The 27,041-nt window shown below is 47.6% G+C and overlaps 1 protein-coding gene across 2 annotated transcripts in view; it reads left to right on the top strand.

The window, feature by feature from the left end:
- ARID1A (AT-rich interaction domain 1A) overlaps positions 1-22,736 on the top strand; it is an 87,496-nt gene extending 64,760 nt beyond the window's left edge. The window contains exons 5-20 of one of the 2 annotated variants that reach the window (XM_074305700.1): positions 3,499-3,739; positions 3,973-4,065; positions 4,415-4,576; positions 5,194-5,506; positions 7,001-7,146; positions 7,235-7,344; positions 9,278-9,487; positions 12,479-12,686; positions 13,744-13,876; positions 14,051-14,223; positions 14,490-14,640; positions 14,890-15,048; positions 15,140-15,236; positions 16,010-16,892; positions 17,679-17,809; positions 19,680-22,736. In XM_074305700.1, the coding sequence (XP_074161801.1) occupies positions 3,499-3,739; positions 3,973-4,065; positions 4,415-4,576; positions 5,194-5,506; positions 7,001-7,146; positions 7,235-7,344; positions 9,278-9,487; positions 12,479-12,686; positions 13,744-13,876; positions 14,051-14,223; positions 14,490-14,640; positions 14,890-15,048; positions 15,140-15,236; positions 16,010-16,892; positions 17,679-17,809; positions 19,680-21,392 (4,923 nt within the window). In that variant the 3' untranslated portion in view covers positions 21,393-22,736. The remainder of the gene's footprint in view (positions 1-3,498; positions 3,740-3,972; positions 4,066-4,414; positions 4,577-5,193; positions 5,507-7,000; positions 7,147-7,234; positions 7,345-9,277; positions 9,488-12,478; positions 12,687-13,743; positions 13,877-14,050; positions 14,224-14,489; positions 14,641-14,889; positions 15,049-15,139; positions 15,237-16,009; positions 16,893-17,678; positions 17,810-19,679) is intronic. The other variant, XM_074305701.1, reaches the window with a different exon arrangement.
- The last annotated feature ends 4,305 nt before the right edge of the window (positions 22,737-27,041 follow it).

The following is a 27,041-nucleotide window of genomic DNA, read 5'->3' as shown; positions in this document are numbered from 1 at the left end:
TCTAACTTTTCTGTTGAGCCAAGGGTTAATATTTGTTGGAAATGTTAGTTCCCTCTCTGACCTTTCCACATTTTACCATGGAAAAAGGCCCTGAGTTTGACACCTTGGGACACCTTGATCAAATAAATCATTTTTCTCTTAATTTGTTTCCTCATCTTTAAAATGGAGATATTCATCCCTGCCTTGCCTACACCACAGGAATGTTATGAGTGTTGAAGAAGGGTGTCTTACATAGAATACTTCGGAAACAATAAATCCCTATTCACATGTGAGCGGGAGATCATTAATGTTGTTAGACTTCTTGGAAACTCTTATTTACCTGTTCTTGGGAGCCAGGAATACCTGGCAATACATAGCTGATGAATTTGAATGCAGACCCTTGGTTCCATATAAGGATAAGTTCTTGTCAGTCAGAAAACATTTATTAAGCACTTACTGGTACCAGGTACTATGCTAAGTTCTGGGGATACAAACAAGAGACAAAATCCCTGCCCTCAAGGACTCCCAGTTCTAATGAAGAATACAGCAAGCAAATAGGGTATGAAAAAGTTATATTGTAAAAATATACATCAAAAGGAAGCCACTAGAATTAATGTAATTTTGAAGATACAATTTTAATTGGTATCTGAAGGAAGCTAGTAGGTGGAGATGGGGAAGAGCATTTCAGACAAGAGGGATAGCCAGAGAAAATACTGAAGGAGGGAGTGTGTATTGTTCCTGGAGCAGCAAGGAAATCAGATTGTATTCACTGCATAGAAAAGTGTATGGAAGGGAGGAGGAAGATAGGTTATAAAGATCTTAGAATCCCAAACAGGATTTGGATAGGAAGCCCTGGAGCTTATTGAGTACAAGAGTGACATGGTCAGCTCTGCACTTTAGGAATATGATTTTGGTGGTGGCTTGACTTATAGCAGACAGACCCATAAGCAGCCTCCAAACGTGGAGTGATAAAGGCCTGCATCAGAATGGGGACCATGTCAGAAGGGAGAAGGGAGTTTATTGGAGATAAGCGTGCAAAGGTGAAATCGAGGGCTTGCTGTGACAGCTTGGATGTGGGGGGTGAGAGAGAGGAATCCGGGATGATGTCTAGGAGGTGAGCCTGAGGAACTGGAAGGCCGGGACGTGGTGGAGCCCTTGCAAGTAATAGGGAAGTTTGGAAGAGGGTAGTGATTAGGAGGAAAAAATGAGTGAAGTTTTGGATATGATGAGTTACACCCCATTCAAGATGTCTAATCGGCAGTTAGAAATGGGAGGCTGGAGGTCAGCAGAGAGATTAAGGTGGGATAAAGTAGGTTTGAAAATCATCATCTTGGAGGTGATAATTAAAATCATGGAGTGAAGTAGTTTAGGGGAAGCAGAGAAGAGAGACCAGGACAGAGCAGTTATCAGTCCCGGCCTGGATGGGGATCCAGCAGAAGAAACTGAGGAGTTTCTGATGGTGGGGGGGAAGAGGGGGTGGTGGAGAGTGCTGTACCAAAAACCAAAGAGAAGAAAGGCCTCTGGAAAGAGAGTCATCATTGAGAAACATGAGAAGTGAGAAGAGGCCTGTGGCTTGGACATTGGTAATTTTGGAGAGAATAGTTTCAATGGAATGAGGAGGGTTAGAAAAAAGCAAAAGAGAGGAAGTTGAAGCATTTTTTGTGGGATGACAGAGGGACAGTCTATTGGGGGAGAGGGGATGAATTAGGACCACTTGTGCAGGGACAGGGATTTTCCTAGGGCCACCTTTTCATGTGAGACGGGGTGAAGGAGGAGAGAGAAGGGCATGAGAGTGATAGGAGAAGAGGAAGAAGTTCATGGCAAATAGTCTCACTTTTTTCTGAAAAACAAAAAAGAGAAGGTTCTCAGTTGAGGTTAGGAGAGGAGGAGCTATGAAAAATTTGAGGAGGGATGAAAAGGTTTGGAAAGTCATTGGGGAGAGTGGTATAGTGAATTGATAAAGGAAATTTAATAGGACAGCCTAGTAGCAGTGAGAACACAGATGAGTTGGGTGCAGAATGTGGGGTGGAAGGCCCAATTTTACTTCTCTGTAAAGGCTGGAGATTCTTGTAACTTAATTCATCACTTGGTGGGACCAGATCTGCAGTGGGGAGTTAGTGATGACCAGCTCTATGATTGGTTGCATTTAGGAGCCTTTCCATAGTTCATTTGATTAGCTTCATCTTGGATCTCATGAGTTCTAAGCAAGAAAAGACAGGGAAAAAAGGGACACCTGAGGCAGAGATCCTAGCAAGCTCTACTTCTGCATACTCTATGCAGCTCATGATAGCGAATTCTATGCCCCTTTCCCTAAGGATTTGTTTGAATAATGGATAATTCTCTTAACTAGTTGATTTTCCTTATGACTAATGGAAGTATCCCTACTCTGACCCTTTGTTCACATATCCACATAACTTTCAGACTGTTTGGCCACCTTCAGACACTAGGAGTACTTAGGAGAGATGACCCTTGATTTCCAAAACTGTGTTAGTCCTTGGGGGCTAGGTGAAAATGGGTATACGTAGGCTTCCGGTGAAGTGGAGTTAGAAATTTTAACCAATTTGCTGACTGGCCTTCACAATTTCTCTTGTGTAATTCAACTTTTTAACTAATAAAGTTCCAGGACTTGTTTCTAGTCTGTGTCTATTAAAAAGCCTCCTTAAGGCCTTCCTGATAGTAGCCTCACTTCCTTGAAGCTTAATCCCCAGGGAATGTGTGGAAGTGGGAGTTCTGGGGAGGGAGGAGGGGATGAACTTGGAATTGATGGAGAAAGTGAAAAGTCTCCTATCTTTTATTCAAGAAAAATTAGTTCCGCTCCTCAAACCCTTGATTTAGAACTTAAATATTATCAACTTTGGATTCAATATAGGTGAGTCAACCCCAATGTTAAATGTCTCTAGTTCCTATCTGGATTTCTTATCTCCCCTACTAAGTATAAATCTGTGGGGGGCAATGCCTGTCTTGTTTAGCTTTGTATAACCTCCCAAAACCTACTATACAGTTGGCACTTAAAAAGTGATGTTGAATCAGTGAAGAAAGAATTTGTGGGGGAAACAGAATCCTGTTAGTTTTGGGGGATGGGAAGCATATGGTCTACAAAAGAAAGTGGACTCTTAATCTAGAGCCCCTCCCTCTCTTTAAGGTTCTTTTTTACCTGCATTATAATCTTTTCCCTCTTTGACCTCCAAATCACCTCTGTGGTCAAGTAAGAGTGACCTACACAGAGACCCCCCCTCTCCAAATAAATTGGTGAACCCGGAGGACCACAAGTGCATTGGCCCGAGCCTGACCATGCTTCTATTGGTCTTAAGTGGCAGCCTTTTAAAGGTGGGCTTGATTTCCATGTGAAAGAAAGGTCACCAGGAGCCTCTGGTTTCTTTGTATCTTTCTTCTCAAAAACCCCTAGGAGATGTACAGGCCTCCTGAGAACAGGCGGGGTTGGAGAAGCCCAGGAAGGTCCGAGGCCTCCTGCCTCCCTAACCAGTGTTCCTAACCTGGGTCTCTTTGTGCTGCTTACAGGATCTGTCTGGCTCGATAGATGATCTCCCCATGGGGACAGAAGGAGCTCTGAGCCCTGGCGTGAGCACTTCAGGGATTTCCAGCAGCCAAGGAGAACAGAGTAACCCAGCTCAGTCTCCTTTCTCTCCTCATACCTCCCCTCATCTGCCTGGGATCCGAGGGCCCTCCCCCTCCCCGGTGGGCTCTCCTGCCAGTGTTGCTCAGTCTCGCTCAGGACCACTTTCACCTGCTGCAGTGCCAGGTAAGGGAAGGGGCTTGGTGTTGCCTTGGCCCTTTACTGGGAGGAGAGGGGAGCTCCGAGCCACTCTGAGAGTGTCCTAGATGGGTCCCCCAGTGGCTTCCAGGGAAAGATCTTGAATTGACCTCGTATTTGCCGCTGGGTCCTGCCCTCTGAGGAGTTTGGATGCCCCAGGACTTCTCCCTGTCATTACTGACGTTCTCGGGCTTAGCTAACCTGTGTTCTTATTCCTGGAGCAGGCACCCAGATGCCACCTCGGCCGCCCAGTGGCCAGTCAGATAGCATCATGCATCCTTCCATGAACCAGTCGAGCATTGCCCAGGATCGAGGTGAGAGGCTGACCCGTAGAACTCATCTGGGGCTGGAGGAGTGGGGGAAACAGAATGATTGGCACAATGGCCACGGAGCTGGAGAGAGCTTGTTGTGTTAGGCCTTGAAGGGTATTTCTTCACCATGACTTCATGGTGACCGTGGTCATTTCCTTGCCCTCCACCATGGGCCCCGGGCCTGCATTTCCACCATGCGGAGCTGTTCCCCTGGCGAATGGGTGCCGGAGCCAAAGGGCAAATGATGCGGTCCCAGAGGAGTACCAATGGGCAGAGAACAGGGAAACCCCCGCGTCTGTGGCTTCTTTCTTGAATGAGTGACTATATCACTGACCGTCTCTGCTTCCCACAGGCTACATGCAGAGAAACCCTCCGATGCCCCAGTACAGCTCCCCTCAGCCTGGTTCTGCCTTATCTCCTCGTCAGTCGTCAGGACAGATGCATGCAGGCATGGGCTCCTACCAGAACTCCATGGGAAGCTATGGGCCCCAGGGGGGTCAATATGGCCCTCAAGGTGAGAACGTTTCCTGCCCAGAACCACCCTCCAGGGGCTCCTTCCTAAGGATGATTCATCTTGATTATAGGTTGGATAAAGGGGTTTGCCCCCAAGTTGGGAAGCACCACCCAGAAAAAAATGAGAATCAGTTATGCTGCAGAATTGTGGGATAATTGTGTCAGACAAGGGATTCTGAGGGATGTTGTGTTATTGCCAGGACCATAAATGGCATTTGAATCCTAGGAGAAGAGGGTAGTGTTTCCATCTTGAGTAAAAAAGTTGGTTCTTCAGTAAGTGATCAAGGCTGGGGAGGAGACTCAGCCCAGCTCCTAAAGACATGTACTTTGTAGAGAACCTGGAAACCAGCTTTCTGCGGATCCCAACAGGAAAGAATCCACATTAGATTCTTCTTTTACATTACTTTTACATTAGAAAGACCAGATCCGTAGGTCACTCACCTCCCCGTCATTTGAGATGAGTTGCATCACCCTTTGTCATCCCCTTGGGCTGGTGTGTTTGCTGCTGGGGGTCTCTCCCAGATTCTGGCGGCCCTCCAGCCAAGGATGGAGGCTCTGTGGTGTGGAGGACTGCTATGGCTCCCCCGATAACTTCATCTTCTCTCCATCTCCTCCCAGGAGGCTACCCCAGGCAGCCAAACTATAACACCCTGCCCAACGCCAACTATGCAAGTGCAGGGATGGCGGGGAGCATGAACCCCATGGGGGCTGGGGCTCAGATGCACGGCCAGAGCGGCATGCCACCCTACAGCGGACTCCCTCCGGGAAGGATGAGTCATGCCTCCATGGGCAGTCGGCCTTACGGTCCCAACATGGCCAACATGCCGCCTCAGGTTGGGTCGGGGATGTGCCCTCCACCAGGGGGCATGAACCGGAAAGCACAAGAAACCGCCGTTGCCATGCATGTTGCTGCCAACTCCATCCAAAACAGGTACGACTTAGGGCTTCCCCTTGGGTTACACCTGTCCTTGAGAGAGGGGAAAGGCACTGTGCCTGTGGCTTCCTTGTGATGAGGAGTTCCAGGGGCGGGAGGGAAGAGTGGCCCCTTCTCTGTGACTCAGCCTTGGAAAATTGCCTAGAGCTCCGTGAGGGGGTTCCATAACTTGTCCAGGATCCCACAGCCAGTCTATGTGTCTGGGATGGGACTTGAACCCTATTTTGTCTCCACTTTCTATACTACCTCTGATTCTTAGAATTAGATTCAGTACTAGGGATCGATCGGTACCTAGGAAAAGAAAACATCAGACAAAAATGGACCTAGTTCCTTAGGTATACATCATGCTGCTTCCTCCTATCATGCTATCATGAATAGGTCTCCCCTCTCTAAATGTCCTCTGGAGAGAAAGGTATTCCTTGTTTTCTCAATCATCTATATAACAAATCGTTAAGATCTTTCTTCTAATAGTGGGTAGAGTTAAGATTAATTTTCAATCTGCTTTGTATTCTGTGTTGACGATGCGATGATAAAGCTTAGGTTAATTTGAATTTTCGGTATTGAATTGAACTGCCAGTTGGGCAGCTGGAACGTTAAAGGAATGGTGATTGTCAATTTCTTAATAAGTAATGTGGTCCTGCTCGCCAGGAAATTTCTTCTGCAGTCACAGTCTCCCATGGGTGGCCAGGGCAGAGGAGCCAGTGAACAGTCTAAGGTGTTTCTGATTCCCTTGGCTCTGGTCACTGAGGCTTGAGCAATTGGGTTTAATGGCTAAAAAGTCCAGATCTTTGGTCTTTCCTGACCATTGGTGGGCAAGTCATAACTTTTGTCTTTGGCCCTTAGGCAGCCAGCCCAATGGGACCTGAGATTTTAAATGTGTATTATGCTATCAAGATTTAGATAATCTACTGAGGAAGTGAGAGGAGGAGGATTAATTTTTTCCTCAAAGGAGGATAGGTTGTAACTGTAAAGAGTGGATTTGGTAGAAAGATACCTAGAGCAGTCAAAGTCCTAGAAATGCAGTCTCCATGACAGGTCAGTATGAGGTAGGGAGGCAGCACTGCCCCTGGGAAACAGAAGGCCAGTCACCATCACACTGACCTGCATTTTCTAGTCATTAGGTTAGACCTTGAGCCAGACAGGAATTTTAGCTGGGAAGAGCCAGGGCAGAGTAGGGAAATACTCAAGATAAGATGGAACAAAAGAGGTAAAAGACATAGAGGAGTTACTGGTCTTCAGTAAGGTTCTTTCTGATGTCTTGACATCCTTAAAATACAGCTACTGTTTCCTGTTTAGAGTTTATAAACCCTCTAGCATCCTATGTAGGGAGATAGAAGATAAGACTATCTAGGTCAGCCTTTGCACATTTCTGTTTTCTTGAGACCATTCATTTTTCTCCATGCAGACCTTCTGGCCAAGTTGAAAAACAATTGTACATTCTTGGAGTTCCTAATTAAACTCACCTTCCTTATCTCTATCTTTCCTCTTCAGGCCTCCAGGTTATCCCAATATGAATCAAGGGGGCATGATGGGAACTGGGCCTCCTTATGGGCAAGGACTTAATAGTATGGCTGGCATGATCAACCCTCAGGGTCCCCCCTATCCCATGGGTGGGAACATAGCCAACAATTCAGCAGGTAGGTCCTGGTTTGGTCATAGCTTATTGAAAAGATTCATGGGATCACAGCCAGTGTCACAAGGCTTACATATTCTCTTGTTCTTTAGGGATGGCAGCTAGCCCAGAGATGATGGGTCTCGGGGAAGTCAAATTAACGCCGGCCACCAAAATGAACAACAAGGCAGATGGAACACCTAAACCCGAGTCCAAATCTAAGGTAAAGCTGCTTCTTGACTCTTTGGTCTTCCCTAATTAGAACAGAAGGATGGGGATGAATAGGTTAGGGCATACCAAAGTGACACTGGTCAGAACTGCTTCCTTCTATTTTAAATTTGTATTTCTTTTATTTTTACATCATCTTAATTTCTGAATATTTATTCTTCCCCTCTCCCCACTCTAGTCAACATGCTGCTGCTTATAACAAAAAGCAAAGAGAAGGAAAAGAATCAGTTGAACAAAACTGTCATGTTGATTCTGACAGGATGGGCAGTATTCTGCACCTGTGGTTTCTCTCCTCTCCAAGGGAAAGATGGATATTTTCTCATCTTTTCTTTGGGGCCAAGTTTGGTTATTCTAATTACAAAGCAATAACTTTTTTTTTTTTTTTCCCCCTTTCAGTTTATATTGTTAGTCAATCATGCATATAGTTTGTCTGGTTCTGTTTACTTCACTCTTCATCACTTCATAGAAATCTTCCCATGCTTCTCTGGATTTCTTCACAGTTATTATTTCTTATAGTGCAATAAGATATTCCATTACATTTCATGTAACTACATTTATTTGGCCATTGCTTGCTCATTTTTTCCTACTTCTCACCCAACATAAAAAGTGTTACTATGAATATTTTGTTCTACATTGTACTTTTCTGTCTTTAACTTCCTTGACACTGTGTGCCTAGGAGTGGGGACCTCTGAATAGTCCTAGACATTTTAGCAATTTCTTAGCAAAATTCTGAATCGGTTTCCAAGGTGAGCCGATTCATAGTTCTACCAATAGTATGTTGTTATGCCTGTCTTTCTCTCAGCCCTTTTATCATTTACTCTTTCGATCTTTTCATCATCTTTGCCGTTTTGCCAGATGACAAGGGAAATCTCAGGGTAATTTTGGTTGACTTTTTTCTTCTTTGTAATTTCTAGCACTCTTCAGTGTTAGCTGCTAATAGTCTGCAATTCTTACTTTGGGAACAATTAGGGCCTGTCTTTTTTAAAGGTGGGGTGGAGAGAGTACAAGCAGTAAACCAAGAAGCAGGAAGACCTGGGGAAGGTCCAGCGTGTGGACCTGGCTCTGTTTGTGGGGGGATGGAGGGGAGAGAGAGAGAGGTCTTGGTGACCTTTTCACTGTCCCTTCAATGAGCTGATTGAACCAGGTGATCTCTAAGCTCCCTTCCAAAAATATGGCTAAGCAATATTTGTATTCCTCCCTCATTCTTCCTTCCCATCAAAAATTTCTTCATTTCAATCCATCCAATGGATTCTCCCCTTGGAGTTGTGCCTCCTGCTGTCATCCAAAGATAGGCAGCCTGAGTCTATGCTCAGAGCAGTCGTAATGATCAGTGCCTAACCACATACAGTTTTAGGGATGTGGAAGATGAAACTTGGGTCCTTGGCTACCTTAGCTATGAGAAACATAGTCTGATAGGACAGCAGCTTAGAAATCCAGCTTCATGTGGATTTGCACCATTCCTAATCTTAGTTTCTTCTATAAAATAGAAATAATAAATAAAAATAGAATAGGGAAAAACAAAAAGTTAGACTCTATCAACTTTGGGGGGGCTCCTCATCTAGTTCATTTTCTTGTGTCCTAAGGAAAAAGTACCTAATATTCCAACTGAATGTGGGTCATTCTTCGAGTCCTTTTGGGACTTTCAAGCTCTCCTCTGGAGAGTATGTACTGATGTGTGGCCAGGACTCTGCAGTGGCAACTTTCTTTCCAGCAAACTCTAGTCAAAGAACTGACTCTCCTTTAATCTTTCAACCTTGAGTAAAAATGATTCCCATTCTCAAACTCAGGGTGGGAAAACCCTGTATTCTTCTTTGTCTTTATTCTTGCCCTTCTCCACCCCTAAGTGAGAACCTTGGGAGAGCCTTGGAACAGGCCTGGGATCTAGGACTCATTCCCATGACCCTCTGACCTGCCCCCTCCCCTTCCAGAAGTCCAGTTCCTCCACTACCACCAATGAGAAGATCACCAAGTTATACGAATTAGGGGGTGAGCCTGAGAGGAAGATCTGGGTGGACCGTTACCTTGCCTTCACGGAAGAGAAAGCAATGGGCATGACCAACCTGCCTGCTGTGGGCAGGAAACCCTTGGACCTCTACCGCCTCTACGTGTCTGTGAAGGAGATTGGCGGACTGACTCAGGTGAGGACATGACGTTCTGATTCCCTCCTTTCACTCACAGGGTTTTTTAGGTGACAGTCTGATGGAGCCTCCAAAGCTGGTACAGTCCCTGCTCTGAAAGCTTAATGTCATAGAGGACCCAAATGTGGGATAAATGGAAGGCTCAGGGCCATGATGGGTAGAGCATTCTAGTCACAAGTGAAGCTAGAGAGACATGTCCTCAATTCTCAGAAAATGTTCCTCTCTGCGATTAGATTTCAAAAGCTATTTGGAAAAGACAGTGTCAGTCAACTACCTGAGCAGAGATGTATTTCAGAGCTCATTGGCATTTAATACTAAAAGTTAAACAGCAGGCTTAATGAAGGAGAGCCTAATCTCTTTATAAGGCACCATGCTAAGAACTGTATTCAGTCTTAAAAAAGAAACTCTGGGTCTTATCTTCTAACATCTAATTTGACAAAACAGGAGGGGGACAGTGAATGACAACCCTCCAGAATACCCATCTTCGTGTGAGTTTGAAATCACTTAGAGCAGTGTCTGGACCCTGGTTTAGAGCTGAGTTTTGGAGTGTTACGTGACCCAAATGAAGGAGGGCTTTTTTAGGAAGTGTCTCATCAAAACCTATCAACCAGCTGTGGAATATGAGTTTCCATCCTCTGAACTGTCAGTTCCCCTCTTTCCACAGATACCCACAAACTCAAATATCCTTTCCTCTAGTGATCTCCCTAGACCTTCCATCAAGGAAGGCAGCCGCTTGACGCCTAAGAATAATCCTGCTTTGTGCACCTGGTGCTATGCTCCTCAACACTTGTTCGCTCAGACAGAAGAAAAAAACAATAATTGGTTGAGTTTGTCTTGTAGAACATAACGGTCCATCTTCCCTTGCATCTGGATGTCATGAACAACACTGGGATAGGCACCCATTTATTGACAAGACAGTCTCCCTGCCTTAAGAGAGTGTACATTTTGAGGGTATAAAGCCAAAATACTTAGAATGTTAAGACTCTTTATGAAAGGGAGATACCAATTAGTATGCATTTATTAACTGCTTGCTATGTGCCAGGCCCTGTGCTGGATCCTGTGGCTGCAGACATAGAAACAAGATGGCTCTGACCCCCTTGAGGGACTTAGGTTTAGTGGAAGGGGGAGGGGAAGAAAGAGATGTATATAAATTAAAATAAATATCAAACATACTAAGTCAGCACCAGGTAACATCAGAGACTGAGAGCAGCTTGACTTGTTGGCAAGTCTTCAGCATCTCTGGACACTTTTTTCCCCCAGCCTTATCACTTACTCATCTTCAACCATGGGCATCGTGGACAAGTTAAGACACACCTCTGAGCCTCAGTTTGCATTTTGTTGATCTCTAGAGTATCATTTAGGTCCCTACTAACCATATGAATATGAATTACTAGGTTATATGCTTCTGACTATAATAAGTACAATAGGAATTCAAAGAAAAGAGTAATAAATGGAAGGGACTTGGTTTGACCCCTAATGGGTATGTATCATTTAGAGGTTTAAGTAATCTGAAGAGGACATTCGGTATAAGGAACAAGGTAGGAGAGCAACCCATGCCGCGGACAGCCTGCTTAAAGTGGCCAGAGAGGGATATGCTTTGGGTAGCAGTGGGAAATCGTGTCAGCGTCAGGAACTGCTGAGAACCCAGTATGGACAGAGCCCCAGCTGTTTTGGGGGAAGCTCTAAAAACAAAAATGACCAAGTCTGTTCTTAAGGGGCTCCTGCCCCGGGGTGGGAAGCGTGTGTCTCGGAGATCCCACTTCCTGTTCTTAGCTTCACCCGCTAGCATCTTGGTTTTGGCCCCTTTCTCAGAAAAGCGCTTTCATCCTTGGAATTTCAGATCCAACTTTGTTGGACCTTGCTAGGTAGTATTGCCTTGGTCTGTGTTTGTTTCTCCCTTCTAAACTGTAAGCCCCTTTGAGGTCAGGGACTGCATTTCTCCATCGCTCCCCCAGGACCAGTCCCGTGCATTGACCAGGCTGCAATGATGCCTTTGCATCCTGGATAAATAAGACCGCATAGACAAATTTAAAAATAAAAGCAGCTGTGGGACATCAGTAAAGAGACTCCCCATTGTCTGCGCTATTGTGTCCAGTCCCTTCTTTAGCCCTCCTCCTGGGTCCGGACATGTATTTTGGGGTGAGTGACTATCACCTCACTCCAAGGTGAGCCCTAAGAGGGGCCTTTTAAAGAGCCTGTTTGTTGCAGCTTCTGTGGTGTGTGGGTTGTTTGAATGATTGCTAGTGTATTAATTTATAAGAATATTCAAGCTGTAAATCAGTGGCTGCTGAAAAAGGTACGGCATGTGCCGATGAGGAGGCTTAGTGATAAAATGATGAGTACATAGGGGGACATTAGTATGGGAAGGGTGTGAACCAACATTTTCGGGGTATGGGCCGATAGCTTATTTAGCTGACCTTACTAGGATGTGGTGTAATGGGAGCACAAAGGGTTCTGAGTTCTTTAATATAGGTTCGAGACCTGTTATCCTAGAAATAAGGGGGCTTGCACCCCCTATTTTTATCCTATCAAGATAACTCTTTTGTCAGACATATTCTTATTTTCTATATTTTGGGGGGGATACATGCACTTAACGGAATCACAACTTACCATATGTGACAGGAGTTTCTCCGGAGTAGTTGGGGATAATTACCCCCAGTTTTTACTGAAAAGAAGCGGGATGCTCACAGGGTGGAAGTGACTTGGCCAGGGTCACATGACTCGTGGAGCCTGTACTCCCTGACTCCAGGTCTGACCCCTCTTCCTGCGTCTGTCACAATAATGGAGGATGCCTGCAGATTTATCCTCAAAATTCTGCCCCAGCGACGGCCCGATTTCTGGTCCCACAGAGGCCTGGGCTGCACTAGGCAGGAAGGGGGGTGAGGGAGGAGTTCCCGCTTGAGACTCGGTGAGGGCGCCCAGACGTCGGGCCTTTACGCAAAGCAGCAGCTGGCGCGGCCCGGCCCGCCCTCACCCCGCTTGGTTATGCAGGTCAACAAGAACAAGAAGTGGCGGGAGCTGGCCACCAACCTCAACGTGGGCACCTCGAGCAGCGCCGCCAGCTCCTTGAAGAAGCAGTACATCCAGTGTCTCTACGCGTTTGAGTGCAAGATTGAGCGGGGAGAAGACCCTCCCCCGGATATCTTTGCAGCCGCAGATTCCAAGAAGTCCCAGCCCAAGATCCAGCCGCCATCACCAGGTGAGCCCGAGCTGAATGACCGTTGAGGGGCCGTCCTAGGCCTCCCGCCCCGCCCCTGGGGGCGCAGTCTCTCCGCCGGCCTCAGAACGCGGGGCTGGCTTGGGGCTGGCTTGGGGCTGCCGGGCAGAGTCTCAGCCACCGCCGGGTTTTAGTTCTCAATGCGCACCTGGCAAGGTGCCAAATGTTTGTAAATCTGTGAGTGGGAGGGCCGGCAGGGGGTGGGGGGAACGACAAATGGCTGGGAGGCTGGGGATGTCTGGGAGTCTCCGCTCACTGATGTCAGCGCCTTAGAATGCGGCCCAGACCCAGCCGGAATTCCCAGGGGAGCCGAGATGGAAATGAATGGGGAGGCCGGAGGGCGGGGGAGGGGTTATGAATGAAACTCCCCGCTGCCAGGGACTCTGCCCACCCTCCTCCGAGCCGCGGCCACAGCCGGGAGGGGAGCGCGGACAGGGTGCCAGGAAGGTGGGGTGTAAACAAACATGCCCTGCCGCTGACCTCTGAGGATTTTAATGAATAGCTGGAATGACTCATCAGCCCGCTCGGCTGAAGCCATGGGATATCGGGTGCTGGGAATGGTAACTAATGGAAACATTAATTACCACGAGTCCGCTGCTTTGCAGCCTCGGAGCGCGGACTTGTCCCAGCCCTCAGTGAGACTGGGGAGCCCGGGGCTGGGGTCCCAGCGGAAGGGCACGGGCAGCCCCGGGGCTGGCGGCGGGAGTCCCTCCCCTTGGGTGGTCACCAAGCTTTAGAGAACATTTGCCCGCCGGGTGCCGTGGTCAGAAGCGGTGCCCTTGGTCCTGGGCCTTGTTGGCATGCGCAAGGGAAGTAGCTGAGAAGCAGCCAAGAGTTATCTGTTCGCATTAATTGCCCCCATTCCTCTTCTCCTCTTCTGTGGATAAGAGAAGGAAAGCGGGAGGAAGTCACTCTGGGGCGGGTGTCTCCCGTGTGTGACAGGGGTCTCCCCGCCCTTCCCACCCATGGGCTTTTCTGTGGAAACGCACACGGAGAGTAGGACTTTCTGCAGTGTTCACTGCTCCTGTCTCTGTTGCAGCGGGGTCAGGGTCCATGCAGGGGCCACAAACCCCTCAGTCAACCAGCAGTTCCATGGCAGAAGGAGGAGACTTGAAGCCACCAACTCCAGCATCCACCCCACATAGTCAGATGCCCCCTTTGCCAGGCATCAGGTAACGCACTGGACGTGGGGCCTGGGGGGGCTCATCAGTGCTAGGTGCGAGGTGGTGGTCCCCGCATGGCAGCGCCGAGTCTGCCCCCAGCCTTTCCTGGCAGTCATTGGGAAAAGATCAGAGAGGGGGATGGGATGACTGGGCTTCTCATTGGGTTTTCTCGTTCCTGAGCAGGAGCAACTCTGTGGGGATCCAGGATGCTTTTGCTGATGGAAGCGACCCCACGTTCCAAAAGCGAAATTCCATGACTCCGAACCCTGGGTACCAGCCCAGCATGAATACCTCTGACATGATGGGGCGCATGTCCTATGAGCCAAATAAGGATCCTTACGGCAGCATGAGGAAAGGTGACTGTGCCCTGGCGTCCTCCCCTCCGCCTCCGCCATCGCATGCTAAGGAGTCACCTTCTCCAGTACCATCCTCACTCCTTGTCCCGCCTCCTCTCGCTTCCCCTCACAGCGGAGACCCTTGTGTTGATTTCCCATGTGTTTTGAGCCTGTGGCGGAGCAGGCAGGCACCAAGTCAAACCCGGGCTTTGAGCTGCCCCTCCGTTGTGTCTAGAGCTCCGGCTTCCCCCCTCTCCCCTTCTTACTGTTTTGTCTTCTACTTCTAGCTCCAGGAAATGATCCTTTCGTGTCCTCAGGGCAGGGCCCCAACAGTGGGATGGGGGACCCCTACAACCGTGCCACAGGCCCTGGTTTGGGGAATATGGCAATGGGACAAAGGCAGCATTACCCGTATGGAGGCCCTTACGACAGAGTGAGGTGAGTGGGGTAGATGAGAGGCCTCTGGAAACAATAGTGACTTGTCTCTAGCACTTTGGGGCTCTCGGAGGTCAATAGTGCAAGTGGTGTTTCCTCATTTTGTAGATACTGCCTCAGAGAGCTTGTGATGTGACTGAGGGCACAGTTGGCACAGAACAGGGCAGTATGGGTTCCACAGAACTAAACCGCTACCCTCTCTGGTGACTGAAGCCCAGAATACGAGTCCTTCTGCTTCTTTCTTTGACCTAGGGCGGAGTCCGGACTCGGACCCGAGGGAAGCCTGGGCACCGGGGCCCCACAGCCAAACCTCATGCCTTCCAACCCAGACTCGGGGATGTACTCTCCCAGCCGCTATCCCCCGCAGCAGCAGCAGCAGCAGCCGCCACAGCCGCAGCAGCAGCAGCAGCGGTCAGTGAGCACGGCCTGCGTCTCGGGGTCAGGCAGCTGTCGGGTGCTCTGGACTCCTCCTCTCGCTCACACGCTTCTCTCTGTCTCACAGGCACGATTCCTATGGCAATCAGTTTTCCACTCAAGGCACCCCTTCCAGCAGCCCATTCCCCAGCCAGCAAACCGCAATGTACCAACAGCAGCAGCAGGTGAGTTTGGGGCCCACGTCGGGTAGAAGAAGGGGTCCTGAACTTAGGTCCAAAGAAACAACCTTCCCTTCAAATGTGGATCCTTCTTGGTAAATTCATCCAGCCTGATGGAAAGCAGTAGAGGTTTTTAATTTCTTAAAAATTGATTTTTTTTAACTTGTTTCTACTGTTTAATGATAATACAACCCTCTTGTAGAAGTTTGTGTTTAGGAACATATGTATTTTGTGTCTCCCCTGTTGAACTCCTGAGAGCTCTCCTCAGTGACTAGGAAAAAGCCGCAGGCTAGTCCTGGGATCAGTCTGCCGCAGTGACTGCTTTGCTTTCTAAGATAGAGGAACGAATCCTTTTTTGGGAGGCGGGGGAGAGGGGGTGCTAAGGGCATGAAAATTGCCCTTAATTTTGGACTGGGTTAAACAATCAATTTGTTTTGGTAAACTGCTTTTTTCCTCTTGTTTTTTATTCTGTCATATGAGATAGCTGAATTTTAGAGTTCAGGAAGGTCTGTGTTGGGAAATGGATATGACATAAAAACAAAGTATACCAGTAAAAAATGTTAAGGGGAACTGGAAAACCTACGGGGAAGGAGAGAACCAGTGGGAAGGAAGAACTCCTTGTCACCTTCAGAAACTGCTTTAGGAAATGTTCCTGAAGGCAGCTCTGCTGCTCCTGTGTCTGCAGCCCCTCACCATGGTGTCCATCTCGGCCACATTCTCGCGTTGCCTCTGGTTCCCAGAATGTTTCATACACCTTTCCCTTTATGTCCATTTCCTAGAATTATAAGCGGCCCATGGATGGCACCTATGGCCCTCCGGCCAAGCGCCACGAAGGGGAGATGTACAGCGTGCCGTACAGCAGCGGACAAGGCCAGCCGCCACAGCAGCAGTTGCCCCCGGCCCAGCCCCAGCCAGCCAGCCAACAGCAACCAGCCCAGCCATCTCCCCAACAGGACGTGTACAACCAGTATGGGAATGCTTATCCCACCGCTGGTGCTGATCGCCGGCCGGCAGGAGCCCCTCAGAACCAATTCCCATTCCAGTTTGGCCGAGATCGGGTCTCGGCACCCCCTGGCTCCAATGCCCAGCAGAGCATGCCGCCCCAGATGATGGGTGGCCCCATGCAGCCGACTACAGAGGGTCCCCAACAGGGCACCATGTGGCAGGGGCGCAATGATATGGGCTACAACTACCCCAATCGGCAGAACACAGGCTCTGCCCCCCAGGGGCCTGCCTACCATGGGGTGAACCGAACAGATGAAATGCTGCACACAGATCAGAGGGTCAATCACGAGGGCCCGTGGCCTTCCCATGGCACCCGCCAGCCTCCATATGGTCCCTCGGCCCCTGTGCCCCCCATGACGAGGCCCCCTCAGTCTAACTATCAGCCCCCGCCCAGCATGCAGAATCACATTCCTCAGGTATCCAGTCCCGCGCCCCTTCCCCGGCCCCTGGAGAACCGCACATCGCCCAGCAAGTCCCCGTTCCTACACTCGGGGATGAAGATGCAGAAGGCAGGTCCTCCAGTGCCTGCCTCACACATAGCACCTGCCCCCGTGCAGCCCCCCCTGATCAGGCGGGACATCACTTTCCCTCCCGGCTCCGTGGAAGCCACACAGCCCGTATTGAAACCCAGGAGGCGGCTCACGACGAAAGATATTGGTAAGGAGACTTCCCAAGAGGAGCTTCCCCATTTGGAGATCAGGGCTGATTAATCCCTCCCAAAACTGAGAGAGGGTTCAACTCGGATTAATGTTCAGCCTCCCTCTCGGCCTTGAGAGTGGTCATTGGTCTGTAAGCTTGAGAGTCTGGTACTGAGCTAGTGTCAGGCTTCTCTGGTGAGCTGGGCGAGCGCACGGTGCTGGGCGGACTGGCAACTGCTCATTCTGCTCACAGGAGGGGTGCTGATGGAGCTGGCTCTAGAGACCAGACTTCCTCACCTCCTGTTTCATCAGCTTTGATGTCTGTGTGAGGACAGAGACCCTGGGGAACCTTTCACAAATGATGTTCTTCTCCACAACCGAGGGAGGGTTGCCCAAGAGAATTCTTGATTAGTGATGATTCAGAACTAGTTGACCTCTCCTTGGATCTGGACATCCCATTGGCTTTTGTTCTATTTGGTTGGCCAGAATTCATTTAATGACCTCTCTCAAGCTTCCACCTGTGGGTTGGTTGCCATTCATATAGAAGAAAAAAGGAGATCCTTCAGCCTAATGGAAGTTCCAGCTCTGGTCCCTTTGAGGCCCTAGGAGCTTGTGGCACATAATTGCCAAATGACGTGGTACTCTTAGTTCCTTTGGGCAGGTACTTGGGCGGGAGAAGCCTCTCGGGTGGGTACTTGAGGTGTCCTCCCCAAAACCTCTACAAGCCAACTTTTGGGCAAGTCTTGACCAACCACTTGGGGATCCACAAAGCACTGATGGGGAGGAGGGCGGTGCTGTGTTTCAGGAACCCCAGAGGCGTGGCGAGTGATGATGTCCCTCAAATCGGGCCTGTTGGCAGAGAGTACGTGGGCCTTAGACACCATCAACATCTTGTTGTATGATGACAACAGCATTATGACCTTCAACTTGGGCCAGGTGAGCATCCATGGCTAGGGGAGAGGGTCTTGGGATAGAACTGGAGGAAGGTATTGAGCCAGTAGTCAAGCACTCCAGTATTTGCTGTGTGGCATAGGGCCGGAATTAGGGGCAGGGTCTGGATCTGTTGGTCCGAGGTTCGGCACTGGATGGGTGATCCCATGGGCTCCACTCAAGTCCCAGAATGGGCCATTAAAGCAATATCTTTTCACTTCTAGCATCTTCCCTTTAAACTCTTCTGACTAAAGAACTTGGAAACTATCATTTTGCCTTTGAACTTGGTCTGTACAGGAGGAGTTTGGAGGATATGACAAGATGAAAAGGAACAAATTTTTTAAAATTTTTTAAATTTTTCTTAGTTGATATTGATATAAATAACAGGTTCTCTTCCTAGAATCAGTAAAAATATATTGCCATGTGAAATCCACCTATTTTTGTGTCCTGAACCCTTTTGCAACTGCTGAAGTCTACAGACTCCTCTCAAACATGTTTTTGAATGCCTAAAATAGAATATATAAGATTAAAAGGGAAACTAATTACATTTGAAATACAGTCTGTAATCATGTGTGATCTAGCAGCAGGTCTCATAACTACAATTGATCTCAAAGCAGTGATAAGCATAAGTATTATATGGAGTATTGGTAACAACAGGAATGTGATACAATGGTACCTGTTGTTTCTGTTGGTAACAGAGTCACATGTGCTGCTTGTAATACTCCTGGGTTTGAATTTGCCTACAATCGTAATCAAAGGAGAGGCTAAATTTCAAATAAAGGTTGAAAATAAAAATATGAATTTCGTTTCCTCTCCAAGCTCACAGACCTTCTAAATTCCCTCAAAGCACCCCAGGGTCTCTTAGCTTCTTTTCTCACCTTTAGTTTGGTCAAGCCCACATATTTTTGCTGTTAGATTCTTTCCTTGTGTAGTCCTAATGTTTTCAAGCTCTGCTATGAGAGTGAAGGGAAAAATTATAATTAATGTTAGAGTAGCTTTGATTTTTTTTTTTTTAAGTGCTATCTATTTACAAAGCTGAAATCCCTGATCTTCTGTCAGGAAAACATGGACTTTTTGACCTTTTCCAGTAATGGGAATAAGCTTATGGTCATTAATAAGACTGCTAATGCACATTCTTAGATCTGTAAAATGCTTAATCTGCAAGGAACCTTAAAGTTTTATCTTGTCCCCCCATTATCATTTGTCTCTCCACCCCTATTCCTCAAATTCTATAAAAGAGGACACAAAAGCCCAGAATATATAGAGTCAATGAGTATATTGTTTTTCTGTGAAGACACCAGTACTCCTGGCCTTTAGAGAGCAAAGGACTGTCCTTGATGTTCTGTAGACTCCTGAGGCCTTTCTGGGAGACCAAGGATGCTGGAGGGCAGGTGATTTGGATCCTCGGCCATCTGTCCCCTTCTGTATAGTTCTGGGCCCTGCTGTCCAACAGGACGTGAAGAAGATACAGAGAAAGTGAAGGGAAATGCCCCAGTGTGGGAGGGGAGGGAGCTAGAGAGAGGTCCAGTGACTTCCAGAGCTCAGATTGTTTGATTGGTTGGGCCAGCATAATAACTGCTCTGAAGCAGATTGAGAAGTCTTTTGGCCAATTGTTCTATATCTCTTGATGGACCAGCCCAAAACACAGACACACTTCCTAGATGGCCTCTGGTCGGACAGCTCAGAGGACTTTGAGTTCCCTCTGGAGAGCTCTGAGGATAGGGGAGATCCCTGGCAGTGTGTGCGGGGCGCACGCGTGAGCTGGGACAGGCGCAGGACAGGGATGACTGTGTAGGCCCCGGAGGGCACTCCCCCTGTCACACTCCTTGTTTGGGCCCCTTTTTCTCCTCACTGGCTGCTCTTGTTTCTGTTCTAGCTGCCGGGACTGTTGGAGCTCCTTGTGGAATATTTCCGGCGTTGCTTGATTGAGATCTTTGGCATTCTGAAGGAGTATGAGGTGGGTGACCCAGGTCAGAGAACATTGCTAGACCCGGAGAGATTCAAGAAAGCTTCCAGCCCGTCCCCAGCGGAAGGGGAAGAAGAGGAGGAGCTTCTGAGCCCCAAGATAGAAGAGGAGGAGGAAGAGGAGGAGGCTGCATTTGCAGGCAAGGACAAGGTGCTCTCAGAGAGCAGCGAGGAGAAGCTTGTCAGCAAGTTTGACAAGCTGCCTGTCAAAGTCGTGCAGAAGAATGACCCCTTTGTGGTGGACTGCTCGGACAAACTGGGGCGAGTGCAGGAGTTTGACAGCGGCCTGCTACACTGGCGGATCGGCGGCGGGGACACTACCGAGCACATCCAGACACACTTTGAGAGCAAGATGGAGCTGCCTGGGAGCCAGTCCCGGGAGCCCGTGCCTGTGGCCCCTCAGAAGCGGCTCCCTGCTGCCGAGAGCACCTCCGGAGGGAGAGATAAGGAGGCCCCCCTGCCAGACGGCCCCGCAGAGAAGCGGATCACTGCCACCATGGACGACATGTTGTCGTCTCGGCCCAGCACCCTGTCCGAAGAGGGCCCCAAGAATGCTGAGACCCCCAAGGAGAGCGGCAAGTTTCCTTTTGGCATCAATCCAGTGCAGAGCCACCGGAACATCAAGATCCTCGAAGACGAGCCCCACAGTAAGGACGAGACCCCACTGTGCACCCTCCTGGACTGGCAGGACTCCCTCGCCAAGCGCTGCGTCTGCGTCTCCAACACCATCCGGAGCCTGTCGTTTGTGCCGGGCAACGACTTTGAGATGTCCAAGCATCCCGGGCTGCTGCTGATCCTCGGCAAACTCATCCTGCTGCACCACAAGCACCCGGAGCGCAAGCAGGCGCCGCTGACCTACGAGAAGGAGGAGGAGCAGGACCAGGGGGTGAGCTGCAACAAAGTGGAGTGGTGGTGGGACTGCCTGGAGATGCTCCGGGAAAACACCCTGGTCACGCTCGCCAACATCTCAGGTCAACTGGACCTCTCCCCGTACCCCGAGAGCATCTGCCTGCCGGTTCTGGACGGACTCCTGCACTGGGCGGTCTGCCCTTCGGCCGAAGCCCAGGACCCCTTCCCCACCCTGGGCCCCAATGCCGTCCTCTCCCCCCAGAGACTGGTTCTGGAAACCCTCAGCAAACTCAGCATCCAAGACAACAACGTGGACCTGATCCTCGCCACGCCCCCCTTCAGTCGCCTGGAGAAGCTGTACAGCACCATGGTGCGCTTCCTCAGTGACCGAAAGAACCCCGTGTGCCGGGAGATGGCCGTGGTGCTGCTGGCCAACCTGGCCCAGGGAGACAGCCTGGCCGCCCGGGCCATCGCCGTGCAAAAGGGCAGCGTCGGGAACCTGCTGGGCTTCCTGGAGGACAGCCTGGCTGCCACCCAGTTCCAGCAGAGCCAGGCCAGCCTCCTGCACATGCAGAATCCCCCCTTTGAGCCGACCAGCGTGGACATGATGCGCCGGGCGGCCCGGGCGCTGCTCGCCCTGGCCAAGGTGGACGAGAACCACTCGGAGTTCACATTGTACGAGTCACGGCTGCTGGACATCTCGGTGTCGCCGTTGATGAACTCATTGGTCTCACAAGTCATTTGTGACGTACTGTTTTTAATTGGCCAGTCATGACAGCCGTGGGATGGACACCTCCCCTGTGTGTGTGTGCGTGCGTGGAGAACTTAGAAACTGACTGTTGTCCTTTATTTATGCAAAACCACCTCAGAATCCAGCCCGCCCTGCGCTGTCCTGCTTCTCCCTGGGGGAAATCTTTCCTGCCTCTCTTCCCACCCCCTCCCCTCCCCCCACCCCCCACCCTTCTTTCTCAAGAAGACAGAGTTCTGCCTACATAGAAGACTTTTTTTTATTTTAACCAAAGTTACTGTCGTTTACAGTGAGTTTGGGGAAAAACAAATAAAATAACGGCTCGCCCAGTTCTTGCATCGATGGGACGCCACCTTTCATAACTGTTTTTAATGGTAAAAAAAAAAAAAATAGAAAAAAAAAACACAAAAACTCTGAAGGACAAAAAAAAGGTGACTGCTGAACTGTGTGTGGTTTCTTGTTGTACATTCACAATCTTGCAGGAGCCAAGAAGTTACCAGTTGTGAACAGACCCTGTTCAATGGAGAGGCCTGTGCAGTAGAGTGTAGGACCTTCATGTACTGTACTGTACACCTTATACTGTAAACATACTGTAATAATGTCTCACATTGAAAAAAGAGAAAATGCTGGATCAGCAGCAAGCTGTAGTTTTTAAAAATGTTTTTAGTTAAACGTTGAGGAGAAAAAAAAAGGCTTTTCCCCCAAAGTATCATGTGTGAACCTACAACACCCTGACCTCTTTCTCTTCCTCCTTGATTGTATGAATAACCCTGAGATCACCTCTTAGAACTGGTTTTAACCTTTAGCCGCAGTGCCCTGCGCGGCTGCGTGTGTATATAGATGACGTTGTACATTGCACATACCCTCTGGAGCCCCACAGTTTGGTCCCTAGCCACGCCCCTGCCCTCCTCCTTTATAGTATGACGAGTTATAACAAGTTGGTGACCTGCCCAAAGCGAGACACAATTATTTAATCTCTTGCCAGACATCTCTCCTCTTGGAGGTGATGCTGTACAGGTCTCTGTGTAAAAAGTCATTGCTGTCTCAGCAGCCAATCAACTTATAGTTTATTTTTCCTGGGTTTTTTTTTTTTTTTTTTTTTTTCGTTTTCGTTTTCGTTTTGTTTTCTTTCTAATCGAGGTGTGAAAAAGTTCTAGGTTCAGTTGAAGTTCCTGATGAAGAAACACAATTGAGATTTTTTTCAGTGATAAATTCTGCATATTTGTATTTCAAACAATGTAGCTAAAAAAACTTGATGTAAATTCCTCCTTTTTTTCCTTTTTTGGCTTAATGAATATCATTTATTCAGTATGAAATCTTTATACTATATGTTCCACGTGTTAAGAATAAATGTACATTAAATCTTGGTAAGATGTTTGTAAGGGTTTTTATTTTCTAACAGAAAGGGTCACTGCTGGTGGCCGCCTTCTTCAGGAAACCGAGCCGCTGCATTTTCTTGTTTCTTTACCTTCCTAAGGAGCAAAGAGGAATCCACATCAGAGCTCTGGCCAGCCTGGATGGAAAAAGGAAGGCCCCCATTCCTCAGCAGCTTATCTACTACACCAGTGGGTCTAAAGCCAAGGGAGACCTTCCAAGGTCTCCATTAAAGATGAGAAATCAGGCTCAGTCATTGGCCAAAGACTAGAATTTGAATTCAGCTCTTCCGGACTCCAAACTCTGCTCTTAGACTGCTGTCTTCCCTGCAGGTTCACAGTTGTGAGGATAAAACATAAAAATGTAAAGGGGAAGCAGAGCACTAGCAAAGACCTCCTAGAGGAGCCGGCCCCTGGCAACAAAAGAAGGAATGCAGCTGGAGAGAGCACTGTAGGAGGGCAGGGAGCAGCTGGCTAGTGGTCCAGGCTGGCTGGGACACGGAGAGCCCAAAGTGGAGAGATCTCTGGGAGCAAGCTAGAGAGCTTGGAGGAAGAGAGAGAGAACTGGGTCTGGAAAAAGGAAGATAGTCTTTTCGAGCATAATAGTTTATATTTCTATAGCACATCATGTTTGGACAAACATTAATAGTTCCATCTTGGAGGGTGAATAAAGCATAGGCCCATTCAATTCAGGAGGAAACTGATAGGAAACAGATTCAATCAAGAAAAACATTAAGTACCTATTATGTACTAGGTACTACTAGGGCAAAGCTTCACATTGCCATTTGAGAAAAGCAGAACTGGAACCCAAGACTTTGGGCTCCAAGATTAATACTCTTTTTACTGTTCTGCTCTGTTAAAGAATGCCCTAATATCACAGAAATTTTTGCATCCAGTGATTCCAAATTGTTTGTTGATCCAAATGGAGTTGGTGATCATTTATTAAGTGCCTGCTGTGTGCCAGGCAGTGTTGAGTGCCCAAGATAGATAGAACTCTTGTTCTCGAGGAGCTCATGTTCTAATGAAGATAACAGGTGAACAAGATAAGTCGGAGTTAAACCACAGAGAGAGAGTAGTTAAGTAAGAAGCAGCAAACAGTTGGAGGCAGGGTTTTAGCTGAGACTTGGAGGAGTTAGAGATGAGAAATTTTCAGATATGAGGGAAGATGGAAGGAGAGAGCTGATGGAAATGCATAGACTTTGGAGATGGATCTTTTGTGAACAGAGGGGCTGTTTCATCATAAAGCTGGCAAGTGGAATAGGGGGAGGGGGTAGCAGGAAGGTGTAAGGAGGAGGAAAGTAGACCGGGCTGAAGCTTTATCAAATAGCATTTATAAAATATTGATTTGCTCTTTATAATTATGATTTGATCTTCACAACAGCCCTGGGAGGTGAGGGGCAAACTGTGATTTAAACATCTTGCTCGTGGGGTCACCCAGCTAAATGAAAGAGTCCGAGGTCAGATGTACTTCCCGACTCCAGGCCTAGCACCACCTCTCCAGAGAATTTTATATTTGCTTCTGGAGGTAATGGGGATCTAAGCTTTGATCTGAATGAATAAAACAAAAATAGTATCTGCCTTTCCAAATGGCTTCAGGCAAAGAAAATTCATCTGAACATGAACTAAAACGGGTAACTGATGGAAAGTTGCTAGTCTCCGAGAAGAGTAGGCTTGTGGGCTTTTTTTTTTTTTTTTTTTTTTTGTTAGAGGTAGAGGGATGGAATAATCTCCAGGCCTTTATGCATCTTGGTCTTAATCAGACAAAATAGGCATTCATTCTCTTGGACCCCCCTTAGAAGATAGCCCCAACAAAACAGCTTCTGCCTTTCTCCTTGACCAGATGGTTTTCTCGTCAGGTGGATTTGGGCTAGCCTTTTAATAAACTCAAGTGTGGGCTTCCAGACCTAGCCCAAGAAAAAAAGACAGGCTAAACACTTAAATGTTTCCCCACCTTCTTTTCTCGGTGGGCCACATTTGGAGGATCCCATTCAGTTCTGAATGTCACATTTTGAAAAGGACATTTGGCAAGATCTGGGTGACCAAAATGGTCACAAGGGAGAGAGGGGTTTCCCCTATTCTTCCAACTGATTGCTAGATGACCACCTGTGCAAGTCAAGGTAAAAGAGATGCCAGTGCAGACATTCAGGTCTGCACTCCCCATCCCCTTTATTTTATAGATGAGAAATCTACTTGTTCAAGTCTATGTGGCTAATAAGCTTTAGCTGTGCGAGTCAAATCAGTCAAAAGGTATGAGGCACCTCTGTGCCAGTCATTGCACTTACGGGCTGGAGATGCAAAAAATGGACTTCCCAATCTGAGTCAATAAGCCCTGATTACCCACAGGTAAGTGCTAGAGCTCCATCCATAGAAAGGGTCTCCAGGTACTCACAATCTGATGAAGGCAAACACCTGTGGACAAGCTAAGGGCAGAAATAAAAGTTAACAGAAAAAGTTGGGAAAGGCTTCCTGGACAAGATGGGGGTTTAGCTGAGACTTGAAGGAAGTCAGGAGGAGAAAGGAGAGAGAGCATTCCAAAAATGGGCCAGAGAAAATGCCTGGAGCTAAGAAAATGGAGTATTTTGTCTGAGGAACTGCAAGCTGGACAGTTACTAGAATAGGTGGGTATAAGGAGTCTGGGGAAAGGGAAGAGTTCTGAGGGGCTTTGAATGCCAAACAGGAATCTGTTTGATCTTGGAGGGCAGGAAAACAGGGGTGCAGTCTATGTGACAGATCTGCATTTAGGAATATCCAAGGCTGTTGCAATCATTTAGGTGTGAGATGAAGGTCTATGCAATGAGAGGAAAATGATGAGGTTGATAGCAGTTTTAGTGGAGAGGAGATTTTCCTGAGACACGCAAAAGCCTTTGGAAACATTAGAGAGCAGGACAGAGAGAGGAGTCAAGGATGACTCCCATTGAGCTTCATTGACTGGGAGGATGATGGTGCCCTTGAATGTAACAGGAAAGACAGTTTTAAAGGACCCATGATGAAAAATGTTATCTGTTAACAGAGAACTGATGAACTCTGCTGATTGAGGCATATGTTTTAAACTTTATTCTGTATATATTTGTGTGTTTTCTTTTGTAACATGGCGAATATGGAAATATGTTTTACATGACTTCACATGTATAATCTATATCAAATTGCCTTTTTAAGGAGTAAGGGAAAAAGAATTTAGAACTCTAGTTTTTGAAAAATGAATATTTAAAAAGTTTACCTATAATTAGGAAATATTTAGTGAAAAGGCATTTTAAATAAGAGGGAAGGCTTAGTAGGAAAGAGATTGAATTCTGTTTTGGATGTCTTGAGTTTAAGATGTCTACTAGACATCTAGTTCTAGATGTCTGGAAGGCAATTGGAAATGCAGATTAAAGGAGGGCCATGAGGTAGATTTTGGGAAGCATAGAGACAGCAATGAAATCTTTGGGAACTGATGAGATCACCAAGTGAAGTAGAACAGAAGAAAAAGGGGCCCAAGACAGAACTCTGAGGGATACCTATGTTAGAGGGGTGTTCTAGGTGAGAATCCAGCAAAGCAGACAAGAGAAAGGAGTAGAACCAGGAAAGTTGACCACAGAGAGGTCAAAGGAGAGTGAGGATTAAGAAAAGCCCTGGCACAATTCCAATAGATTCAGGATGGAAAATGCCATCCGTGTCCAGCGAGAGAACTGTGGAGACTGAGTGCCGATCAAAACATATTCTTTCACCTTTTTTTTCTTTCTCATGGTTTTTCCCTTTTCTAATTTTTCTCTCCCAACATGACTCATATGGGAATATGAAAAAAAAAAAGTACATCTATAACTTTTAAAAAAATTGTTTTTTAAAGAAGAAAAAAGAAAGGAAAACCTATTGGATTTGGCAACTAAAAGATAACTGGTAATTTGTCAGTTTTGGAGAAATCAAAAGGAACTCAAGAACCTTTTATTTTATTGAGGCATCTAGAGTCATCATTAGTCATCCTGATTTATATCTGGCTAAAGGTGACTGGAGGGGAAAGTAAGGCAGGTGACTCTATAGTTCTCCTTCACTTCAATCCAATTCACTTGCATGCCATGGAATCACCTCCCTGATGTCATGATCCTCTTCAGGAATAAAGGACAGACAATTTTATTGAGGAAAATAATAGCACAAAACAAATGTGCGATGCATAAATTGAGAGCCATTTCCACTCCAAATGTTTCTATGGACTATTTGTGCCCAACCTGTGGTAGACTTTTCTAAGCTTGTATTGGTCTGATCAGCCAGTCAGACATACTGCACAGTGATGCATTTTGGTCCTCTTCAAACACAAAGGACAACAACT

Source organism: Sminthopsis crassicaudata, chromosome 3, assembly GCF_048593235.1.
Source record: "Sminthopsis crassicaudata isolate SCR6 chromosome 3, ASM4859323v1, whole genome shotgun sequence".
NCBI lineage: Eukaryota > Metazoa > Chordata > Mammalia > Dasyuromorphia > Dasyuridae > Sminthopsis > Sminthopsis crassicaudata.
Note: the sequence above shows the minus strand (reverse complement) of the source record. Positions and strands in the feature narration are given on the sequence as shown.